The sequence below is a fragment of the Oculina patagonica genome, chromosome 6 (genome assembly GCF_052425735.1).
Source record: "Oculina patagonica isolate OP01 chromosome 6, crgOcupat, whole genome shotgun sequence".
NCBI classification, from domain to species: Eukaryota; Metazoa; Cnidaria; class Anthozoa; order Scleractinia; family Oculinidae; genus Oculina; species Oculina patagonica.
In genome coordinates this window covers 3361448-3381822 of record NC_135763.1, presented here as the reverse complement: position 1 = coordinate 3381822, position 20375 = coordinate 3361448, and the positions used below count along the sequence as shown (strand labels likewise).

At 36.9% G+C, this 20375-nt stretch overlaps 2 protein-coding genes across 3 annotated transcripts in view; both read left to right on the top strand.

Moving 5' to 3' along the window:
* The window catches only part of LOC144656156 (minichromosome maintenance domain-containing protein 2-like), a 17027-nt gene extending 15336 nt beyond the window's left edge, over window positions 1-1691 (top strand). Inside the window, exons 21-23 of one of the 2 annotated variants that reach the window (XR_013571270.1) lie at window positions 407-477; window positions 937-1233; window positions 1345-1691. Coding sequence is in view for 1 of the 2 variants with exons in the window: in XM_078516388.1 (XP_078372514.1) it covers window positions 407-477; window positions 1345-1449 (176 nt within the window). In the remaining variant the exon portion in view is untranslated. The remainder of the gene's footprint in view (window positions 1-406; window positions 478-936; window positions 1234-1344) is intronic. The other variant, XM_078516388.1, reaches the window with a different exon arrangement.
* Window positions 1692-1847: 156 nt separating this feature from the next.
* Window positions 1848-20375, top strand: part of LOC144656155 (coiled-coil domain-containing protein 81-like) — a 53654-nt gene continuing 35126 nt past the window's right edge. Inside the window, exons 1-13 of the mRNA XM_078516387.1 lie at window positions 1848-2082; window positions 2199-2260; window positions 2524-2680; window positions 3453-3709; window positions 5050-5129; window positions 10678-10895; window positions 15653-15941; window positions 17052-17226; window positions 17389-17463; window positions 17934-17966; window positions 18598-18681; window positions 18834-18919; window positions 19394-19472. Of these exons, the coding sequence (XP_078372513.1) occupies window positions 2004-2082; window positions 2199-2260; window positions 2524-2680; window positions 3453-3709; window positions 5050-5129; window positions 10678-10895; window positions 15653-15941; window positions 17052-17226; window positions 17389-17463; window positions 17934-17966; window positions 18598-18681; window positions 18834-18919; window positions 19394-19472 (1674 nt within the window). The 5' untranslated portion in view covers window positions 1848-2003. The remainder of the gene's footprint in view (window positions 2083-2198; window positions 2261-2523; window positions 2681-3452; window positions 3710-5049; window positions 5130-10677; window positions 10896-15652; window positions 15942-17051; window positions 17227-17388; window positions 17464-17933; window positions 17967-18597; window positions 18682-18833; window positions 18920-19393; window positions 19473-20375) is intronic.

Sequence of the window (20375 nt, the reverse complement as noted above, 5' to 3'; positions counted from 1 at the left end):
TAATATTTTTAGACGTTGTAATATCATGACTCATCGCCACCTGTCAAAAAAGCGTCGCGTGACGTGACAGTCACGGGCTTGTTTGAACATGTCAAGGGCTTGCCTGAACATGGTATGCAAATTTTGTTTTTTCCGCGTGGGTAAACAAAGTCGGGGAATTTACCGTGACTCATTAAAACTTGCTAAAAAACGAACTCCAGCTGCGATAAAAGCGTCTAATTCGAGGTGGTATTTGTGTGACTCCCTCTATACTACTCGATCCGATGCATCCGCGATTCCAATTCAATATAAGACGGCCCTATTCGGAATTTTTTTTCGGAGTAAAAAGATGACTTTCCTTTTAATGAACGCCAGAGCATTAAAAGATGGAATCTTTCCTTACATAAGTATTTTTACCTTCCAACAGGCTATTCGGGGCTTGGTCCTGTAGACCCTCCATCGCCTGGTGAAGATGCCTCTGAATTTTTTGGTCCAAAGGTCAGTTACTGTGCATTGTTTATTTCTAAGAAATTTTGAGCGACTGTGTAGCGTATACAAACAGTGATTTTAAATGGTTAACAATGCGCTAGGCTCGATTTCCGCCGTATTCTCGGGTCCGGTCTTCGTTCCTCCCCGAGGGGAGGATGACCGCGGGCTCATTTTCCCGAAAAAGCGGCTGGAAATCGAGCCTAACAATGCACCAGATAGAAGAAATATGTTCCATACGCTTGTTTATCTCTTACCTTCTGGAGTGATAAAATAATCCACCCATCCCTATATCAGTGCTTTTTTGACAGTGTTTAATAAAGTCTGATGTCAAAAATGATGAATTAGCTTACAAGAGGAGGTCTTTATCTCTTCTGCTCCAAGATGCACTTTTATGACCGCCTTTTCTTCCTGGCTACAGTCTATTCATTCTGTCTGTTGATATAATGGACGTTGCACTGTTTTTTTCAGTTTTACCTGCCACTATACCTGTAGCCTGCGAGCAGGCTCACGTTTGAGAATACACGCGCGAGTGGCGAAGCGGCGAGAACAAGTCCTCGACCGAAGCTCAGTTGGGCGCTTCCTGTAAAGTCGCGAGCGAAGCCTAGTTCGCTGGCTCCCTGCCGCCTCCCTCGCTTGCCGACTCATTCTTGTTTTCCCAAACGTGAGCCTGGTCGCAGCATGGATAGTAAAAGTGTCGCAGGCTGGTGTTTAAGAAAAATAGCAGAGGAAAAGTAGGATGGGACGATGGCTCCAAATTCACAACAGGTACTAGTATTTCGCTTCGATTTGGAGGATCGGGAAGCAAAATCTCTGACACTGGTATTGTTATTTCAAAGCTGATGTTAATTCTAGATTCTGTTTTTTGTATTTTTCCAGAATGACTGCAGGATGCATCAAATTCACGGTAGAATTCAAAGCTACTGCTCAAGTTTTAAAGAGGGCTATTCAACTTCCTTCGGAGTGTTCCCACATGAGGAGTAAGAAACGAACCATTTCTAATTCTCGTAGAAAGAATTTGAAATAAGAATTGTGCAATAAATGTTTTAATTGAGGATGTTGAAACGAATGAGGAGTAACACATGTAACACATGAGGAGTAAGAAACGAACCATTTCTAATTCTCGTAGAAAGAATTTGAAATGAGAATTGTGCAATAAATGTTTTAATTGAGGATGTTGAATAATTTTATGTAAAAAAGAATGAATAAAGCTTTGTTTTCCAGTCTTTTTTATTGTTTGCTTTTTTCGGACGTTTTATCGTACGGAGAGAGTTTTTTTTTTTTACCATTTCCCTCCGGCTGGATTCCTCGCGGTTTTTATCAACATTCCAATGATTCCTGAACAGACCGAGGAAACCTGGCACTAGGCTGTAAAACTGTTGCCGCTGGCCATTTTGCGGTGCGCCGTGTGTCGTCATAGAAACGATTATGTACCGCAATCGAAGTCACTTATCGAAGCGCGTTTGTTCCCGGTAAGCAGATGTTTTGAGATAAAAACTTATCGCTTTTAGTGACAAAAGTCGGGAAGTTAGGCCGAAATGGCTGAGGTAATGTATGGACTGGTATCGGAGGCAAGGAAAAATCGGTTTTCAGCGATACCGAAGCTGACCGAAGAAGGTAAGTTAATTAAAGAACCCAAGTACTCACACATAGTCGAGTCCTTGTCGGTTGCCTTTTCTCGTGTATATTGTTTTGTTAAGTCGTTTTAATTTGTTTAATGTGCCATGTTCTAGATATAGTGAATGTGTGGGACAACGTCTCTAGATTCATCGAAAGACAAATGGCGCTTCAAAAGGTCAGTGAATTCAATCGTGTTCTAAAATTTCTTTTCACGCACGTGCAATGGAATGTTTCTTCTACCGCGAGCTTCGCGCGTTTATTTATGTCTCGGGAAAATTTTATTATCGCTACTGTAGATCTTTTTAATCAAATAACTATCGGCGATCATGTACAACTTACACGATCCTCGGTGTCTTGTTTGAAGTTTTAAATTCCAATATCTCATTGTTTATAAGTGAAGCGGTAAACACTCACTGAGTGTCTTAACTTTTCTTACAGGGGGTGTGTGTTCCAGGGCTTGGTATCTTCACCTACTCGCAGAAAAAGCTGGATGTTGGAAATAATAAATACATTCAGATTCAGAGACCGGTTTTTATACTGTCGGAGAAGTTTGCGATGACTCATGCTCTTAATTCCACCAAACATCACACTACAGGTAAACTAATTATAACAATAGCCACTATTCTATTCATTTCTTTGTGAGCACTGCAGGTGTTACCGAGGTGATTAATGTTCTGCTGCGCTTGAGTTAGAAAGTCATTAGTAGCTTGATAAGGGAAGTTGATTGTGTACAAGAAACAGATGTGTTCTGTGAAAAATTTATTGTTACTTCTTTAACTGCCCTGATCACTACAAGAATAAGACACAGCCAGTATATATATCAAGAAAAACCTTATTGTTATTTATTTTCGCGGGTACTTAATTTCGCGAAAATAAAACAGGAATATTTCGCGAGACTTAATTTTCGCGATTTGGCCTAAAAGACGTAATTAGCATAAAAAATACAATAGAAACCGTTTAAAATTAATTTTCGCGGGTCTTTAATTTCGCGATTTTTTGAAAATCGCGAAAATTAATTCCCGCGAAATTAAGTAACAATAAGGTAGTATTTAATATAATTACTATTTTTCTTGTTTTAACCCCAAAATTCTGAATCCTGGCCTAGCGTTTATTGTTTATTAGGCCATTTGAAAATTATTTACAACAGCTTTCTCTGCTTGGTATATTTTAATTTTTAAATCAATCTTTTACAAGATCTCAAGTTCCAATTCCTGTATTCTCCATAGCCTACTATAAATTGCCTTAACTGCCTTAGTCAGCAGCATATTAAGATGAGGTCATATATTTGTATACACAACTAACAACTAAATGTGTCCTTTATGCTCTTAACGTAACATTAATTGTTTTGTAAATATTTATCTTTGTAGGTCAAATTCCAGTGGTCCAGCTTAATTTTGCTGCGCTTTCAAATGAGACTCCATTTAACAGAGACACTGTAGAAAGTTGCGTGAAAGAAGTTCTCCAGGCTCTGAGCAGATCTGTACAAGCAAAACGAAATGTCGAGTTTCACTTTGCTGGGATTGGACGGTTGTCAATTAGGGAGTCCAAAGTGAAAATGAAATTCTATAAAGAGTTCTTAAGGAGTATGGATGGCTCTGGTAGCTTGGTTCATGCATTGTCTAATGTAAGTACCTCTACGTGCTAATATATTGCAGGATTAGATTAACTTATGCATGAACTGCATTCCTTATGTATCAGTCAAATCCAAGAGAGCTTACCTCAAATCAAACGCCCCCCGGGGGGGGGGGTACTCTCTATAATGGCCTATACGGGGAGGCTCCGCCCGAAAGAGGTACCTTTTTCAGGCTCCAGGTATATAAAAGGGTAGGGATTTCACGAGTTTAGGTATACGAAAGGGTATGGAAATCAGTCATTTAGGTTTTTGAAAGGGCCTTTTAATAAAAATATTTCGAGCAGATGCAATTTATGGCTGTATAATTTCAGTTTATGAAGCGCTATTGAAAATGAAAAGAAAACGTTGTCTTTTAAGTCTATGCCATGACTTTCAGGTATATGAAAGGGGTACCTTTTTTCATGAAAAGGTATACGAAAGGGGTACAATTTCTGGCAAAATGGTATATAAAAGGGTAAGGGGTAGGAGCTTGGGGCGGAGCCTCCCCGTACAAAACTTTGTTGAGTACCCCCTCCCCCCCCCCCGGGCAAACGCCTGGGGTATGCAGAGAGAGGGGGGGTCATTTTTCTTGGATTTGACTGGTACATATTTATGCTTTAAAGTTTTACTTAGTTAATTAGGACAAATATTCATGTATAGTGTTTATATGCTGATTAAGAGTGATTTTCTACTGGCTGAGTGGAACAAAATAAGTGGAAAATGTTTTTCTCACACACTGCTGGGGCCTGGGCTTCCAGTGGTGTGTGAGAAACTGTATATGCTTTAGCCAGGATAATTAAACTTTCATTTAAGTCTTTAACAAACACAATGCATCTGGATACATATTGCCTAATTAGCTCAGAGAGCCTTAAGGTAAATTCACAGTTTGAGGCCAGTGACCAAAACCATCCTTTGTCAGAGGCGTGGGGAGCAAATGGCTAGTGTGCTGGACACAGGATCAGACCACCTCGGTTTGAGCCCTGGTCAGGGTTATTGTGGTTGTGCCTTTTTCACAATAAAATTAATTTAAGTGGGTAATGGCTAACTGTAGGTAAACTGACAAAGTGCTGAGGGTTGTAGTAACCCATTTAGATCTTGTGGGAGTAATAATAAAAATGAGCCACTTCTTGCTACAGAAACTGCAGTTAAGCACCACCATGGATAAGCCACTTGCTTCTGCAATCTCTGGATAAAAAAAATTAAGTAACTTTAAGCTATACAAGACCAGATCAGAATTTATGCTCTGGACAGAGTGCATACAGAGCATTAGCCAGTCTGCCACAATGCGTATCTTCTTGGAGAGCATAATTATGCAGCAGCTTATTTACATTGTAAATATTTTAAACTTGCAGCGACCTGGAACTGCAGACTCTGTTTTGTCAGAACCTGTTAGTCCACGGCCACATACTAGTAACACTCTAATCTTACCAAGGTATGTAAAACATTGCAATGTTGGATCAATTTAGGTTTCTGGGAAACTGCTCACCTACCCCTCCCCAAACCTAACATTAACCCTTACTTATCGCTTTGGGCAAAATGTTAGGTTTGGGGAGGGGTAGGTGAGCAGTTTCCCAGAAACCTAAATTGTTCTGCAATGTTTATATTAAATTATATTAGCAACTTAATAAATTAAAATAAAAGTTAATAAATTTAAACAGACCCACCACTGACATATATTATTAAGCCTTTTTGATTTTGGAAAGCTGAAGGAAAGCATATATATTGAATTTGATATTCAAAAATTTTCGACCAAGCATTATATTTTTATTTTAAGGATGTTCGCACGAAAATCTTCTAACATTGCAATTTTCTTAAACTTTCACCACTTCTAGTTTACGAGTTACTCACGTCAGAAATGTAAAAAAACATCCTCGTACCCAGGGTCTTCGTTCCCTTTGACCCGCGGTCAGGAAACGAGCGACCCTGGAATGTTCCGATTGGAAGTCCGAAAATATCGGACTTCCGGTTGAATTGCGCATGCCTGACCGCTAAAAAGAAAGATGGCGTCTGAAGTGGAGGAAAGATAAAACCTCAGGAGAGATTCTACTGAACGGCAAGCAACTGGAGATCCTTTAGATCATTACTGTTGGAAAGAAATGTTTTGCCTGTCCTGTCAGCCGTTTTCGGCAAGTTCTTGCTTTCCAAATGACCGCATCTTTTGCGGATTTATGGATTGTGTTCGCAGTCACTCGCAGTCTTCTACAAAATTTTAACTCATCAACACTATAACACTATAAAGCCACTGGGGAACCTGAAGAATTTTCAACTCATCTTTGCTCACCTCGAAACCCTGTTATTTAGAGCTCCTGAAAACGGCAGAATAAGTTTTTAAATCATACGAGGGTTTAACTGTTGCACATTGTGGACGAAACACATATAGATTGCTTTGACTGGCATGGTATGTAAAATGTGGATTGCTTTTTTAACAGGCGATATTAAAGATAGCTATAGTTTTTAATGGTCATACTGTGTATCACAATTTTTAATAGCTGTATTGTTTGGGAAATCCTGTAAATCTGTTTCTATAAATTAAATTGTAAGATTGTTTGAAAACCTAATAATTATATTGACAAAGCAGTGCAGACGAGTGGTGGTTAATTTGTATACCTGCCAACTCTCACGCCTTGGGCGTGAGTCTCACGCCTGCGAGTTGAAAACTTCGATCTCACGCTTACGAACCAATTTCTCACGCCTAGCCGAAAAAATGTGAGTTATTACAACCACAAACGACACACTTTCCAAAAAAAACTCAAACCACTGTGAGAAACGAAAGCTCCATGAAAAATGAGTAAATGGCGATGCTTTCCCCGAAATCGCAGAGTTTTGACAGAGAAAAGCATCGGGAACGAGGTTGCGTTTAGCAAAACATGTCCATGCACTGGGATCGGGATATGTTCGGAACGTCTTCGGAATACTTCGGACGTCTTTGGAAAACTTCGGACATTGTCGTATCGTCTTCGGAAATCCTGTCACTCTCACAATAAATATCTCACGCCTTTAACCCAGAAAAAGTTGGCAGGTATAAATTTGTAGTTTGCCAACAGTAAAACTGTTTGTCTTATGTAAATTAAAAGGGCTTACTTTGTGTTTTAATTAAATAGGGAAACAAATCCACAAGCATACTGAAACATGTACAACCAGTAATAGGCTTAACTTTGGTCCAAAAAGCTGTGAAAACTGCTGTAAAAGACAATTTCAATAATATTTTTATAATTTTGATATTATTGATTGTACTTCTTATTGATTAACTCCTACATGGCGGAGTCAAACTAAGCATTGATGCACCCATTCAACTAAATTTCTAAATTGTTTTGTTACAAGCTGGACACCCTTGGGACCAGCTCTAGCTTTTGACCTTAGACATAAATTCCCTGGTAAGACTTAATTTCCCTGACCAAGAAAAAATAGAAATCAGGTAAAATTGCAGCCTCTGACCATCCCCTACAGTCATCCTTTCCACCTATCACAAAGATAGCCTGTTTCTTTTCTTTCCTTTTTTTGTTTTGTTTTATTTGTTGTTGACAAGTCAAACTGTCAAAATTGAAGTTGATTAAGGATAAATTTAGGGTGGCAGGGTAGCCTAATAATTAAGGAGCTGGACTCCAGATTGAGCGGTCTAGGTTCAAGCACTGGCCACGGTACTGCATTGTACTCTTGGGCAAGGCACTTTACTCTTGTAGTGGCTCTCTCTACCTGGGTGTATAAATGAGTACCAGTGAATTTAATGCTGGAGGTAACCCTGCGACGGATTAGAATCCCATCCAGGGGGTAGAAGCTCTGGCCTAATCAGCCACTAGGCTTGAATGTAGATTTTATCTAAGGATAAATTTCCCAGACTTTTCTTTGTAATATCAGTTTTCTCTAATTCTGATAAAAATTCCCCAACTTTTTTAAGACATTATTTCTCCAGCCGAATCATATCCTGAAAACCTCTCCTGAGCTGTGGCAACCTTGTTATATCAATATCTGCCTTATACAGCAGATTCACAGGTAATCATAATGGAAGAGGGGTGGAAATTTTGGGCCCTTTGGGCTTTTTTGACCATAGGGGACCTGGGGCCTTCTCTAGATCCAGTGTGGCCTTTGGCATCAGATTAGACTTAATAGATATTGGGCTGTTTGTTTTTATATGTGTCATTAAAAGGGTACTTCCAGGAGGCAGTGAGGACTGGGAGGCAGGGGGGATGGAAAGAAGTATTTTATCAGCAGTCCCTGAACCAGGAGTTAATATTGAGTTAATATTGTGCACTCCAAAAATACTTGTGGAGGCATTTTTAAAAAGCCAAATAGCAACATACATGTAAAATGGGAATTTACAGTGGAATCCTCTACACCTTATCTCTGGTATCTGAGCAACATAATAATTTACGATACTTGAAGTGCATCCTTACAATATTTAAATCTCGGTTTCTCCACAATAAATATAAGGGAATTTTGCCCCACTTTTATTGGATGTTACTATTGAAATGACCTTCCTTTATCTATACATAACTTGCCAACCAGAAAACATTTTTAAAAAAGCACTCTACCAGTATTATTTTGCTCAGTATTAATTAATTCATACCTCTTCCTCTCCTATGTTAAGTTAATTTTTTTTTCGTAAATTATTATTGCTATTTTAACCAGGGCATCAAATTTGCTAGCTATATTTTGCCCTTTTCCATTTTTCCTTTTCTACTTGTTTTGCTTTATATTTATCTTTGTAATTTTGGAATGGAATTAATAAATAATATGAAAACATGAAAATGAAAAATCTTCTACATAGTGGCTCTTCCAATCCCACTGATTCCAGATTGAAGTGGAATTTAGCAGTGTTGTAGCCTGTAAATACAGCTGACCATCACGCTCCGATCCGCTTGCCGCGTGGAGCGCAGCAAAAGTTGGGTGTTTTTGTGGAGGAATGAATACTCGAGAATCTAGAGAAAAATCCTTGGAGCAAGGACCTAGCCTGCGTATACAGCCACCTCTCACGCAGCAAGCAGATCAGAGTGTGAGAGGCGGCTGTATTCGCAGGCTAGCAAGGACCAGAACCAACAACAAACCCACATATTAGGCTTGGTATGGGAATCGAACCCGGGTAACATTGGTGGAGGATGAGCACTCTCGCCACTGATTCGAACATGAACTTGGAGTACCGGTAAACTAAAATTATGTGACCTCAGTCATAAGTAGCTTAAGAATGGTATCTCAGGTCTCTGAAACTAAACTGGAAGTGTTAGTATAAAGGCATTCTCCTATGGGGATCCAGAGTGGAGGGGTATACTTGATACCCCCAAATAAAGCTAACAAGGGGTGTCACCCAATAGGGTAAGTTCTTTAACCTAATTGAAAATCATAAATAGGGTACTGGGAATTTCAAAATCACATTGTCATAAGCAACAGGGTACAAAGGTATTTTTTTAAATCATTTTCTGCAGTTAGTCCCTTGGATTCAACACAAACAAAAATACTGATTGTCAGGCATAGTGTCCTTTCATTTTCAATGATGGTCAAAATATCAAAACTTAAAGAAAGGTAAAATAACGAATTAATGTTTCCTTATGAAAGGTGTTACCAAGAGAGTCACTTACAATTTAAGTTAAAGGATTTTGACTGCCTGGCAGTGTCGAGCTAGCTGACCAATCCAGTAATTTTATATAACTGATTATGTAAACTCAGTTTTCATTGTGATTTGCAAGGTAGTAGAGAAAAATGTACGTTCACACAGCAAATGCTAAAAATAACATTGAACAATATTCTATTCCATTCGCTCTGTAAATAAAATTACGTCCATAAAACTTTAAATAAATACTACGGCCAGGTACGGCATGTAGAAACCTACCGCTGGATATATAATACATTTGTGAAGATCAAATCAAAATCTCAGTCCACAGTTTTGGGTTGCGCGCGCGGCTACAGTTGATTAATATTCCCCATGGTAGGACAAGTAATTTGGGCACTCCTTCTTCTAGCAGCTCGGTTGCAGCAACCGATGAAGCAGGTTATAACGGCCTCGCCGTCGAAGAGATTACATTAAACTCTCACGCGAGCAGTCTGCGATCCTAGGCCTGTCGGCTCCAAAGCACAAAATATAATTTATGATTCATCTACCATCTCCTAAGCCTCTCCAGTAGAATTAAAACTGATTCGTTACTGGTTTTTGTTCTGTTAAGATCAATCGAATGTTTTCTTAAATCGTTGCAGCATCTATCGATCTACAGACAAGATTTAGAGTTCGCCACTTCTCTTGTGTTCTTTCCGCCATATTGGAAATCTGGGTTACTTCCGGTGGTTTCCATTGTCTTTCAAAAACCAATCAACATCGACCCTCCAGCGGAAGTTTCGAGAGTCGCTCGTTTCTTCAAGCCTGCGCAGAAGGGACGAAGACTCGAGGTACGAGAATGGTAAAAAAATTGGAGGTCACCGAATTCGTTTCCGAGATACGATATCTGAAAGAAGGCACTTTGACTTTATGACCTCAGTGGTTTCTCTTCTGGCGACAAAATATTTTAAATGAATCGATGCAGGCCAACTTTTTTTTATCTGAGCTTATTCAAGGGGATCTATTAAACAAAAATGTTTTGCTTTTGAGGTCCTTTAAGGTAAATCTTGTCTTAAAGAACTGTATTTGCCCACATTCAAGACTGCAAAATGTGACTGATTTGATCGCGCGTGAGAAGAGAAAATAAAAACAACAACGTACTTTCAGCATTCAAATTTGGCCCATTTTTTGTCAATCGGTAGAGATTTATTATAAAAGGTTATATACCCCGAAAAAAGTGGGGGTCACCGATCATTTAAGAGAGGAAACTACAAACGAAGTTAGCGCAGCAGCTACCTACCCTATATGTGTTTAAAAAGTTTTCTCAGCGCGTGTGCTCGTGCATGACGTGGCGTGACGTTGCGACATGAATTACGTGTGCAGTAAGGATGCACATAAAAAATTTGCGTGAATGTCGTTAAGAAAAGCAAAGGAAAAATTTCAAATTATTGTCCTTTAGAATTTCTCCAGGGGAAGGTGGAAGCCCAAGCAAAAGTCTTGGCAAAGAAGGAATGCCTACCATTACAGAGCAGGATGAGGAACCCAATCAGGCTGAAGTAGTAAGAGAAGAAGTTAGAACTCCTGATAAAGAAAGACCTCAAGAACAAGCAGAAGCTGGGTTAATACCTGTTGTGGAACCACTGCTAGGAGAGCCTGACCTACCCATGGAAGAGGATGGTGAGTTAATTTATTTCAAGTGGTACAGTAATATTGAAATAAGTTAAATATATAAAAATTAATTTCTGATAAATAGATATCTTAATTTTAGATTGAAACTTAATATAATTTGAAAACTTGCATGCTAACAAACACTTCACGAGATTGAATAATTAAAAATGTTTGGAAGAACTTTGGAAAATGTGCTTAACTGTACATGTGGGTAACGTAACTATTGTATGTATAAAATTAATAATAATATTAAAATTACACATACAGTTGTACTTAGAATGTTCATGTATAAAATATATTGATTGATACTGCAGTGACTTTGGGTCAGTGCACAATTCCCTTGTTTAGCCCTAATGTTATTTACACTATAAAATATTGCCAAACATGTCTATATGTCAAGTAATCGGTATTTTAATTTGCAGATACAAATAGGTTTCTCCATGGCAAAAAAAAAATCAAAACTTTTTTTGCTTTCTTTCTTTATATTGCATTCTTTCTTTGTATAATTTGTGAGCTAATAGCTGAGCATTATATTGTTTGCAATATCTTTAATTTTAATGTAAAAGTTATGACTGTAAGTATTACATGAAGTCCCTCATTTTCACTGAACTGACTCACTAAGCTGACGAGTAAGTTATTATAATACCGGTATTTTGATTAGTATTTTACATGGTGTTACAGTTCCATTTTATACATCATTGTCATTTAAATTTATGGCTTAAGGATTTTTACCTGTCTCAAATCTTTTGGATGGTCACACTTTTGGAGAAAACTGTTTTAATTCAAGGCAGTTATTGGGCTCATTTTCCTGGAGATAAATTGATTTAAGCTGTCTTTTTTGTTACTTTGTTTTTTTTTTCTGAATGACCTACATCTTAATGGACTTTTTAAGTGATCTCAATTTTAATAGAAATTTTAGTAAACTATAAAACAGCGTGGTCTCTTCCAGTCTTCCACTAATGCAAGCTATCCAAGACCAGGTTGCCAATTCTGTATAATTTAGCACATCAAAGAACAAAGGCTACTACATCCTGCTGACAAGTCTTTGAGGTCAATATGCAGAAATTCATGGTATTCTCAACATGAAGTCAATAAAGTTCAGTTTGTTGTTTTATCAAAAATTCAATGTTTGTCTGCTCTCCAGCTGAATAAATTACACTGTGTACTCTAACAGTGTAGGTTGTTTCAAGCTTTAGCTAATTATTATTTTAATCTTGAAGTCAGTAAAGTTATCAATATTTAATTGACTTTATCTAGATCTCATGGCAACCATATCAGTAACTAAAGTTAAACTCACAAGTTTTAGTGTACATGGTAACTATACGTCAGCACTTCATAACAGTGTAAGAAGGGATTAGTACTTACATGTTGGGTAGTATTTCTTGATTAACTATGATGGCCTACTCAAAAAAGCCTAAACCTAATGCTTACAACAGCATAATGAGTACATTTTCAAGAATTTATAACTTATTGGAGCATCCCTCCAAAGATCATTACACAAGCAAATATAGCAGGTACAATACTTTTGTAACAAGTACCTGCAATCATGAAACTGTGGGTGCTGATAAGCACAAAAATGAAGATTCTAGTACAGGTTAGTATTATTAACGTAAGTGGTTGGAGAGCTAAAGCCAGAGATCAGGACTTTTAAACAAATATTTTTCCTAATTAGAACCTTGAAACTAAGTTAAATTTTGTACCGTAATATGTTGATGCAATTTTTTATATATATATTTAAAAACTTAAACTTACATTATTAACTGTAGTTTTCCAACAAGAAAATTATATCATGATTACATTTGTGTATACAGTGATTGAGAATTATTTTGTTTTTGTTGGTTTGCAGTCAGCTTGAAAAATGATGGTATCCAATGAATTTTTCAGTCAACTTTATTCAAATTTAGTCTCACAACATAATAATTTATCAGTGTCTCAAATAAGGACTAAAAAATTTTTACAACAGAAATATAGGTCCAAAATTACATTTTGTTTGCACTTTCTAAAAGCCATCAGCCAGAACAAATATGATCAAGATGACTTTTGTTTTAGTTACAGTTTACGTTTATCTAGCATTGCTAAATATTACAACTTAACTGTCTGTGTTTTAACCAGCTTTCACATATATCAACCAAATGCAAGCTGGAAATATCATTTCTGATTTTCAGCCTTTAAGTTTTCTTTTTAAGCATTTGTGTAAATTTCTGATTATCTGCTGTTACATCAAGAGTCACAATATGCTTTACTTGATAATCATTTTAACTCTCATCACCTGTTTGCTTGACAGCGTATTGATAATATAAAGAGAAATTAGATAACGATATACACTTCTCAACTCATTAATAATTCATCAAGTTAAAACAAAGAAAATTATAACCGTGACGGTGGTTTGGAAACCTGATCTTAATTAGCATAGATTTTTACGATTTTATTTCTCCGTTTACTCTGTAGTTTTTGTTTCGATTGAGAAGATATATCAAACACTCGAGACAGTGTTTCATCGGCTATCCAAACACCTCGAATTTCGTCAAAAATACTCTGCTGCGCGTCGTATTTTCAACTCTCTTCTCGGTGTTTGGATATCCCGATGAAACACTGCCTCTCGTGTTTGATATATTACATGAAAATTAACTCTAGGGATAAAGAAAATAAGAATGCTAGTTGGTCTCAGGATGAAACCCATTGAAATAATTTTAGATCATCCATGTTGTCCAGCTGTAGTTTTGAAGTTCATGTTGCATTGATATCAGATTGATTGAAAGCAAAATCTCTAGTTTAAGCAAAACTATCTTTCAGTTGAAGAAGTTTTTTGTCTGTAAACTAATACTCGTATATCCAGCTAAAGTAGTCTGAAGTAACATGAAAGTGTCCCAAACCAAACTACTTCTGATAGGCACATGATAAACTGTAGTCCGGTTGTGTACCTAGGCGCGCGTGTAAAGTCAGATATGAAATGTTTTGCAGAAATTTAGAAGCTTTTTTTTATTCTTATTATTTTAATTTGCCCAAAGTTGGAGTTTGCTCTGTATATATAATTAAATAAGTTTGTTTTTAACCTCAAGAAAATAATTTTAAGAACAAACCTGGTTTTAGTATACCGGTAGTCCATGTTATAAATTTAGTTCCATGTGTGCTAACTCTTAGCTAGTTATAATTTTTGTAATATTGCACATCATAATTGAAAATGTTGATTTATTCATGAAGCCTTTTTTCATGTACTCAAATAATGAATAATAAATAAAGTGCTGATGCACCAGTTAATCCTTTTGTTATCTACTAGATGTTTTGTTTAAGGAACTGCAAACTGTTATTATTTTGTTTTTTTCTCAAAACATTCAGAATTAAAAGTAATTAGTAATTTTCTGTTCAATCATTTTAAAATAGAAAATATTCACATTGTTGGGTCTTCCAATTGAGAGAACCAAAACTTTAATTTGGAAAATAAATTTCCTATTGTGGTCACAATTGTTAGCTTTTTCTGGTGCATTAAGATCAAAGTAGACATATTTTGTTAATTATTAATGATAACACTCACACTGTTATTGAAGATGGTCATACCTAAATTATATCCTTAATAATAGATCGCTTTCAATTCAGCAATTACTATCCACTTAACGATACATCTTGGGAAAGTCACGTGATGCCCCTGTATTGCATAGCAACAAAATGTTTAAGTTTTGTTCAACTTCCTCAACATTAATTCACTGTTTTCAGTTGTATTGTAACTAACTTCAGATCTCAAAGGATGGTTTGTCATCATGGCTTCTGTCTGCTTTAATCATAAATCATCCTTTCCTGTTTTACCACAAAAGCAAGCTCTGGTTATTGGAATTAAAACATTTCCACAGTTTACAGAGAATTTAAAGCAAGTTAGATTTTTGACATGCAAGCAACAGGGTACTTCATCGCAACAAAAATATCACTATTTGATAAGTAAGACTTTTTGCAACCTTATTTGAAATTATATAATTTTATAGAGTGGTTAATTCAACAACATACACGTTCAGATATTATTTTGTGTATTTGTTACACCTGTAAGTGAAATTAGTCAATAAGTAGAATTGTACCATAAAAAATACTTGAATTTTTAGTAACCAAACCAATACATGAGAGATACTCTGAACTACTGAAGCTTGTTTGCAACTAACTTTTTTTTATTAGTTAGGGAATATTCACAGTACTGCAAGTGGCATACTTTAGTTAATTTTGATTAGAAATGGCTCCATTCTGTACTACGAAACCCATAAAGAAACTTTAACCTTATAACCTTGTTACTTTGTTTATGTAATTCAACATAAGTGCAGATACATCCTGCACCTTTCTATTTTAAGTAAATAAGACGAAAGTTTATAAAGAAGTAGGGGTTATTTTATGGTCATCGGAAGACTCTAATGTAATAATATTAATTACCGATAAATATAAAAAACTCTTACCAATTGCCATGTGCACACGTATGAATTGAGAACCATTTATGTTATCTCTGGTTACCTTATAATAGGAATATAACGAGGCATTTTAACAATGCGAACAAAATTTACGCATAATGAAATTTACGCGAATTTAGGATTTAGGAAAAGTTCTGGTCAAATGCTTATAGTGAAAAAGTTAACATACATAAAATTAAATGTGAATTTTTAAAATTCGCGTTAATAACATGTATCGTTAATTTCCTATAATTTAAAATTCGCGTTAATAACATGTATCGTTAATTTCCTATAATTTCCTAAAATGCTATTCATAACAATTTCAAAATTTTGACAAATTTGCAGCTCTTCCAAGGAGTCCATCAAGGCTTTCACCTGCCAATGGTCCTCGTACTCCTCTTCAAACTGCCAAAGCTACTGGTGTGATATACAATGTTTCAGAACCTGTCTTGACACCACCTCCGACCCCACCCAAGAGTCCATTCAAGGCAGCTGGTCCTCCTAGAGGTATCAGAGGATCTACAGTTGGTAAAAAAGGCAGAAGTCCCACACAAGATGCAACCAGACGTGAGCAATCCCCTGGTGAACAAGCAAGAGACACTCTTCAGTCTCCTATCTCTCCATCTAGACTAAGGTACAGATCTAGAGCAGCGGTCAGTTCACAGGGTTGTTTTTAGCTTTATGCTTAAATGTGTCTTCAATATTACGGTATGTTTATTTTCATAAGCCGGAATGTGACTTACTCTTCCCTATCAGAAGAGATGAACTGAAATGCAGTTTAAAGTGAATAAAAATGTTGCACTATTTACCCTTGGACATCCACGCAAATTCATACCCCCACCATGGTACAGGAGAGGGGGAAAGGTTGATGGAATTAATAATAATAATAATAATAATAATAATAATAATAATAATAATAAAGATATTTTAGCAGGGAGCCCACGTCACAAAAAGGTGGTTTTCAGTGGGGCGCTGCATGTGTCTAACCCACCCCTAAGGTTTTTGTTCTATTAATGCACAGTGAAATTATTTTGCATTGAGTATGAAGCCCTAAGCTTACCCTATACTACCAGATGACAATTTTTGTTGGCTGTGACATCATATGACGTCAGCAGACCCCCATCTTGGAACCACCATCTTGGATTTCACTATTTTTTAGGAAGTCAGAAAATAGCAGAAATTGATACAAAATCAAGCTAAATGCTATTGGCATCAAAAAAATTATCAAAAAACATTGGCACATAGTTCACTATAACATACCAAAATTTCCGCAAGTGTTTAATCCCCTTTTCAAAATTACGAAAAATTCTCAAGGTGGGGGGTGGCATCCCCTCTTATACATCTGAGGGTTAAAGGGACATGGTCAGCGTTCAGACTGCACTGACCTGGGCACTAGTTTTCACGTTTTGAAAATCGTCCACCTTAACCGAAATCAAAAATACGCATAGAGAACCTTCAGAAATCTGCTTCAATCTTCTCGGTGTTTTTTTGTTTTCTAAATTTTCCCATTTAGTGAAACACTGAGAAGATTGAAGCAGATTTCTGAAGGTTCGTTTTGAAAAAGTCGACTGTGGACTTTTTTCAAAACGTGAAAACTAGTGTCCAGGTCAGCGCGGTAAGAACGCTGACCATGCCCCTTTAAAGGGAAAAACCTACTTAAGTTGATTGTTGCTGAAGTCTAAAAACTGTTTAATTTATTCTTAATAGGAAAGCATTTAACTTTTGAACTTTTGGATCACTGCAGGTGTTGTCATAGTGACAGAGCAGGACAAGAATTGTGTTACCTCTGCCACCAGCGGTCTCAGAAAAATGTACCTATTTACTTTGCCGAGGAGCGCCGTCAGCGTGAACTTGAGGAGGACCGCCTTCTACAGCAGTACCAACAACAGAAGGACACAGAGGCAATTCTTAAGGAACAGGTTTGCAGAACAACTTGGCCTGGTATTATTTTGCTTATGGATGGGAGGCAGAGTTGATTGGTTAAAAGTATACTAGTGTTGATCCTGTGAAGAAGTTGGTTACTAAGTCCAATAATTTTCTCTTGTTTTCTAAGTTAACTTCTTTTTGCGGTTTTATTGCAGACCAAGAACTTTAACAACCGTTGTTATAATCAGAAGGTGGCTGCCTTTAATCTTGGGGTATCTGAAGCAGTAAAGGTATTACCTTATATTTATTCCAGATTTATTGTACATTGTATAAAATATCATATACAGAACATTTTTACAACATAGTTTTTTAGCTACAATCATGGACAAAAATGTTGAGACACTTGCGGCTAATTGCCACTAATTTTGGTGTCACAGCTCATTTTTCCCACCCCCACCTTCCCCATGTTAATGTTGTCAATGTTTTGTGTTATGAAAACAAACAGGGTGAATTGCAAACCCCATAAAACAACATTGAGTAGGGAGAGATCTAGAGGGGGATAACATAATTATTTTTAACCAGCCTACAAGTCAAGACATTTGTAAAAAATGTACACGTGAAATGTTTCTCTCAACTTGTTTCATCCAAGATTGTAGTTGAAGTTGTTGGACATTGTCTCTCACTGCATTCATTTTGATATTATGTAGGCAGCATTAACCAAAGATTATTATTGATACATGTCTTATTTTGTGGTTTTCAGGATAAACTTAGCACAAGACCAACAGAATTCTGTGTAAGTATTAGTGTGATAATTTCAGGATCTTACCACAAAAATCTGTATAAGTTGTAAGTTATAATCTGTTATAAGTTGTATAAGTTGTACTGTATAAGTTATATACACGCCTTGAAAGCCCTTGGTAAAAAAAATGTTGGTTGAAAGTCCCTATTTTTCATTCTTGATTCATGATTTTGTCCCACTATTAAATTTCACTTCGAAATTATATGGTTTTTATAATGCAAAATAGTATATTCGCGTTTTCAGTAATTTGTCAGGTTGTCTCATTTGAAGTCCATGAATTGGCAGTCTAAATATATTTTTGAACCCTGATTGTGAACACCTCGCAGGGCTTTCAGTAAGCTTTGAAGTAGGTGGCTGCACTAGTGTGGTACCCGTCAGACAGCAAAACATCTGCTCTTTATGTGGAGCCCCATGAATTTTAGTCTTGGATTCAAGACAGAAACTCTGCAGAGCTCTGGCGCATGCTGGGTCTTATTGAAAGCCCTGGCCTTGTGTTTCCAAAAAAAACACACACACACACACACACACACACACACATCGGCTACGTCAAATACGTTAGTGCATTGTTGTTATATTATTTACGTGTACTGTTTCTGTAAACATGTGAAACTGTTTCCTTTTGCAGAGGTCATACTTATTCCAGAACAGGCCCCTTACCCCTCCCCGGTATATAAAGCAAGATGAGTACTCGAAAGATTTGGGTGGTCAGGTGAGTCATAATTTGTGCCTTATTTTATAATATTCAGTGAAAGTCTACCGTATATGTTGTTTTGAAATGAGTCGCTTAACTGTCAGAACTATGTTCAAGTAATACAGTGTACTTCTTTTTGACTGATCACAAGATATCTGATTTCCTTCCAGGTTCTTACGAAACATGACAAACTTTCTAAACTGAAGAAAGAACAGGAATTTCTTGAAAGACTGGAACAGGTGCAACTGGCAGAAGAGTAAGTTAACATTAGGTTTTGAAAAACTCCTATCACCCCTTTAACTGTAATCAGTTTTAGACTACCAATTTGAAAACTCAAATTTAGAAATTTTCTTGATTTCAATTTGGGAAAAGTTGAAAAGCAAACACCACTGCAGCGTTCTGCCTTTTATTTGAAAGGTTGCACGCTAGGTTTCTAGAAAGTACTGTGCAATATTCTTCCTAAGAATGATCCATGTACACCAGGCTTTTATCCACAAGCTTAAAAGTTAGAACAACCTTGTTGTAAAAAAAGTGCGCGATGAATAGCCACACACTAAGGTTTTATCAACAGATTGAAAGTTACAACCACATTACGTGACTGCATGTATATGCAAGGATTAAGTTAAAAACTCACGCAACATTTCATTTTACTGGCTTATGCTATGTAGAACTTCATGTGTGTGCATAGATTAAATATGAAGGGTGCTGATTTTTTACTCTGCCATTTCAGTTTGGCTATGCAACGGGAACAGTTCTTGAGAGAGAAGAAAATGGGCAGTGATGCTTATCGAAAGGCGCTGGATGCACAGGTGAAATCTTCAACGTTATTGTTTTATTACTCAAGTGGTAACAAAGAAATCAAAACAACAAGGTTAAAGTGGTTCAACATAGATATTTTTGCAAAGATTTTACAAATTATCTGCTGCTACACTTGATTTTGTGCCGGGTTTGTGTGGCCTATTTTAATAGTGTTGTGTGTAGTTTTCTCACTGATGTTATCCTTTGGGTGATTACTTATAGTGGTCTTGAGTCAGACTTCTTTTGTGATTAACGTTTCAACAACTTGACTTGTGCTTCTGAGAAAAAACTTTCGGGTGAGGTTACAAGTCGAAATTCCGTCACTAACTGAACAAATCGTCCGAACTATCACATTAGCAACACAACTGATATATGATACTTCCTGGATTCAAACAAAGTAGCAATGTTGTGTCAATGTAGTTTGGTTAAAAAGGAAATTATGGCCACCGTGTTAAATGACTAACTTAAGGTGTATACCAAGGATGGCAAATCTGGTAGTTTGTTAACCTTGAATTGTTGATTTCTCCAAATGGAGCCACTCGAGTTAGTTTTGAGAGAGAAGAGAGAACTAAAGAGATTACTTAGTACGTTGTAGTTGAAAGGACATACTAGACTGAGCAAATAGGCAGAGAAAGCGGTTAGACTTACAAACTGATAGACTTATACTAGTAGGTAGATAGGAATGTAGACAGGCAGGCAGACTGACTGACTGACTGACTTGACTGACTGACTGACTGACTGACTGACTGACTGACTGACTGACTGACTGACTGACTGACTGGCTGATTGACTGACTGACTGACTGACTGACTGACTGACTGACTGACTGGCTGATTGACTGACTGACTGACTGACTGACTGACTGACTGACTGACTGACTGACTGACTGACTGACTGACTGACTGACTGACTGA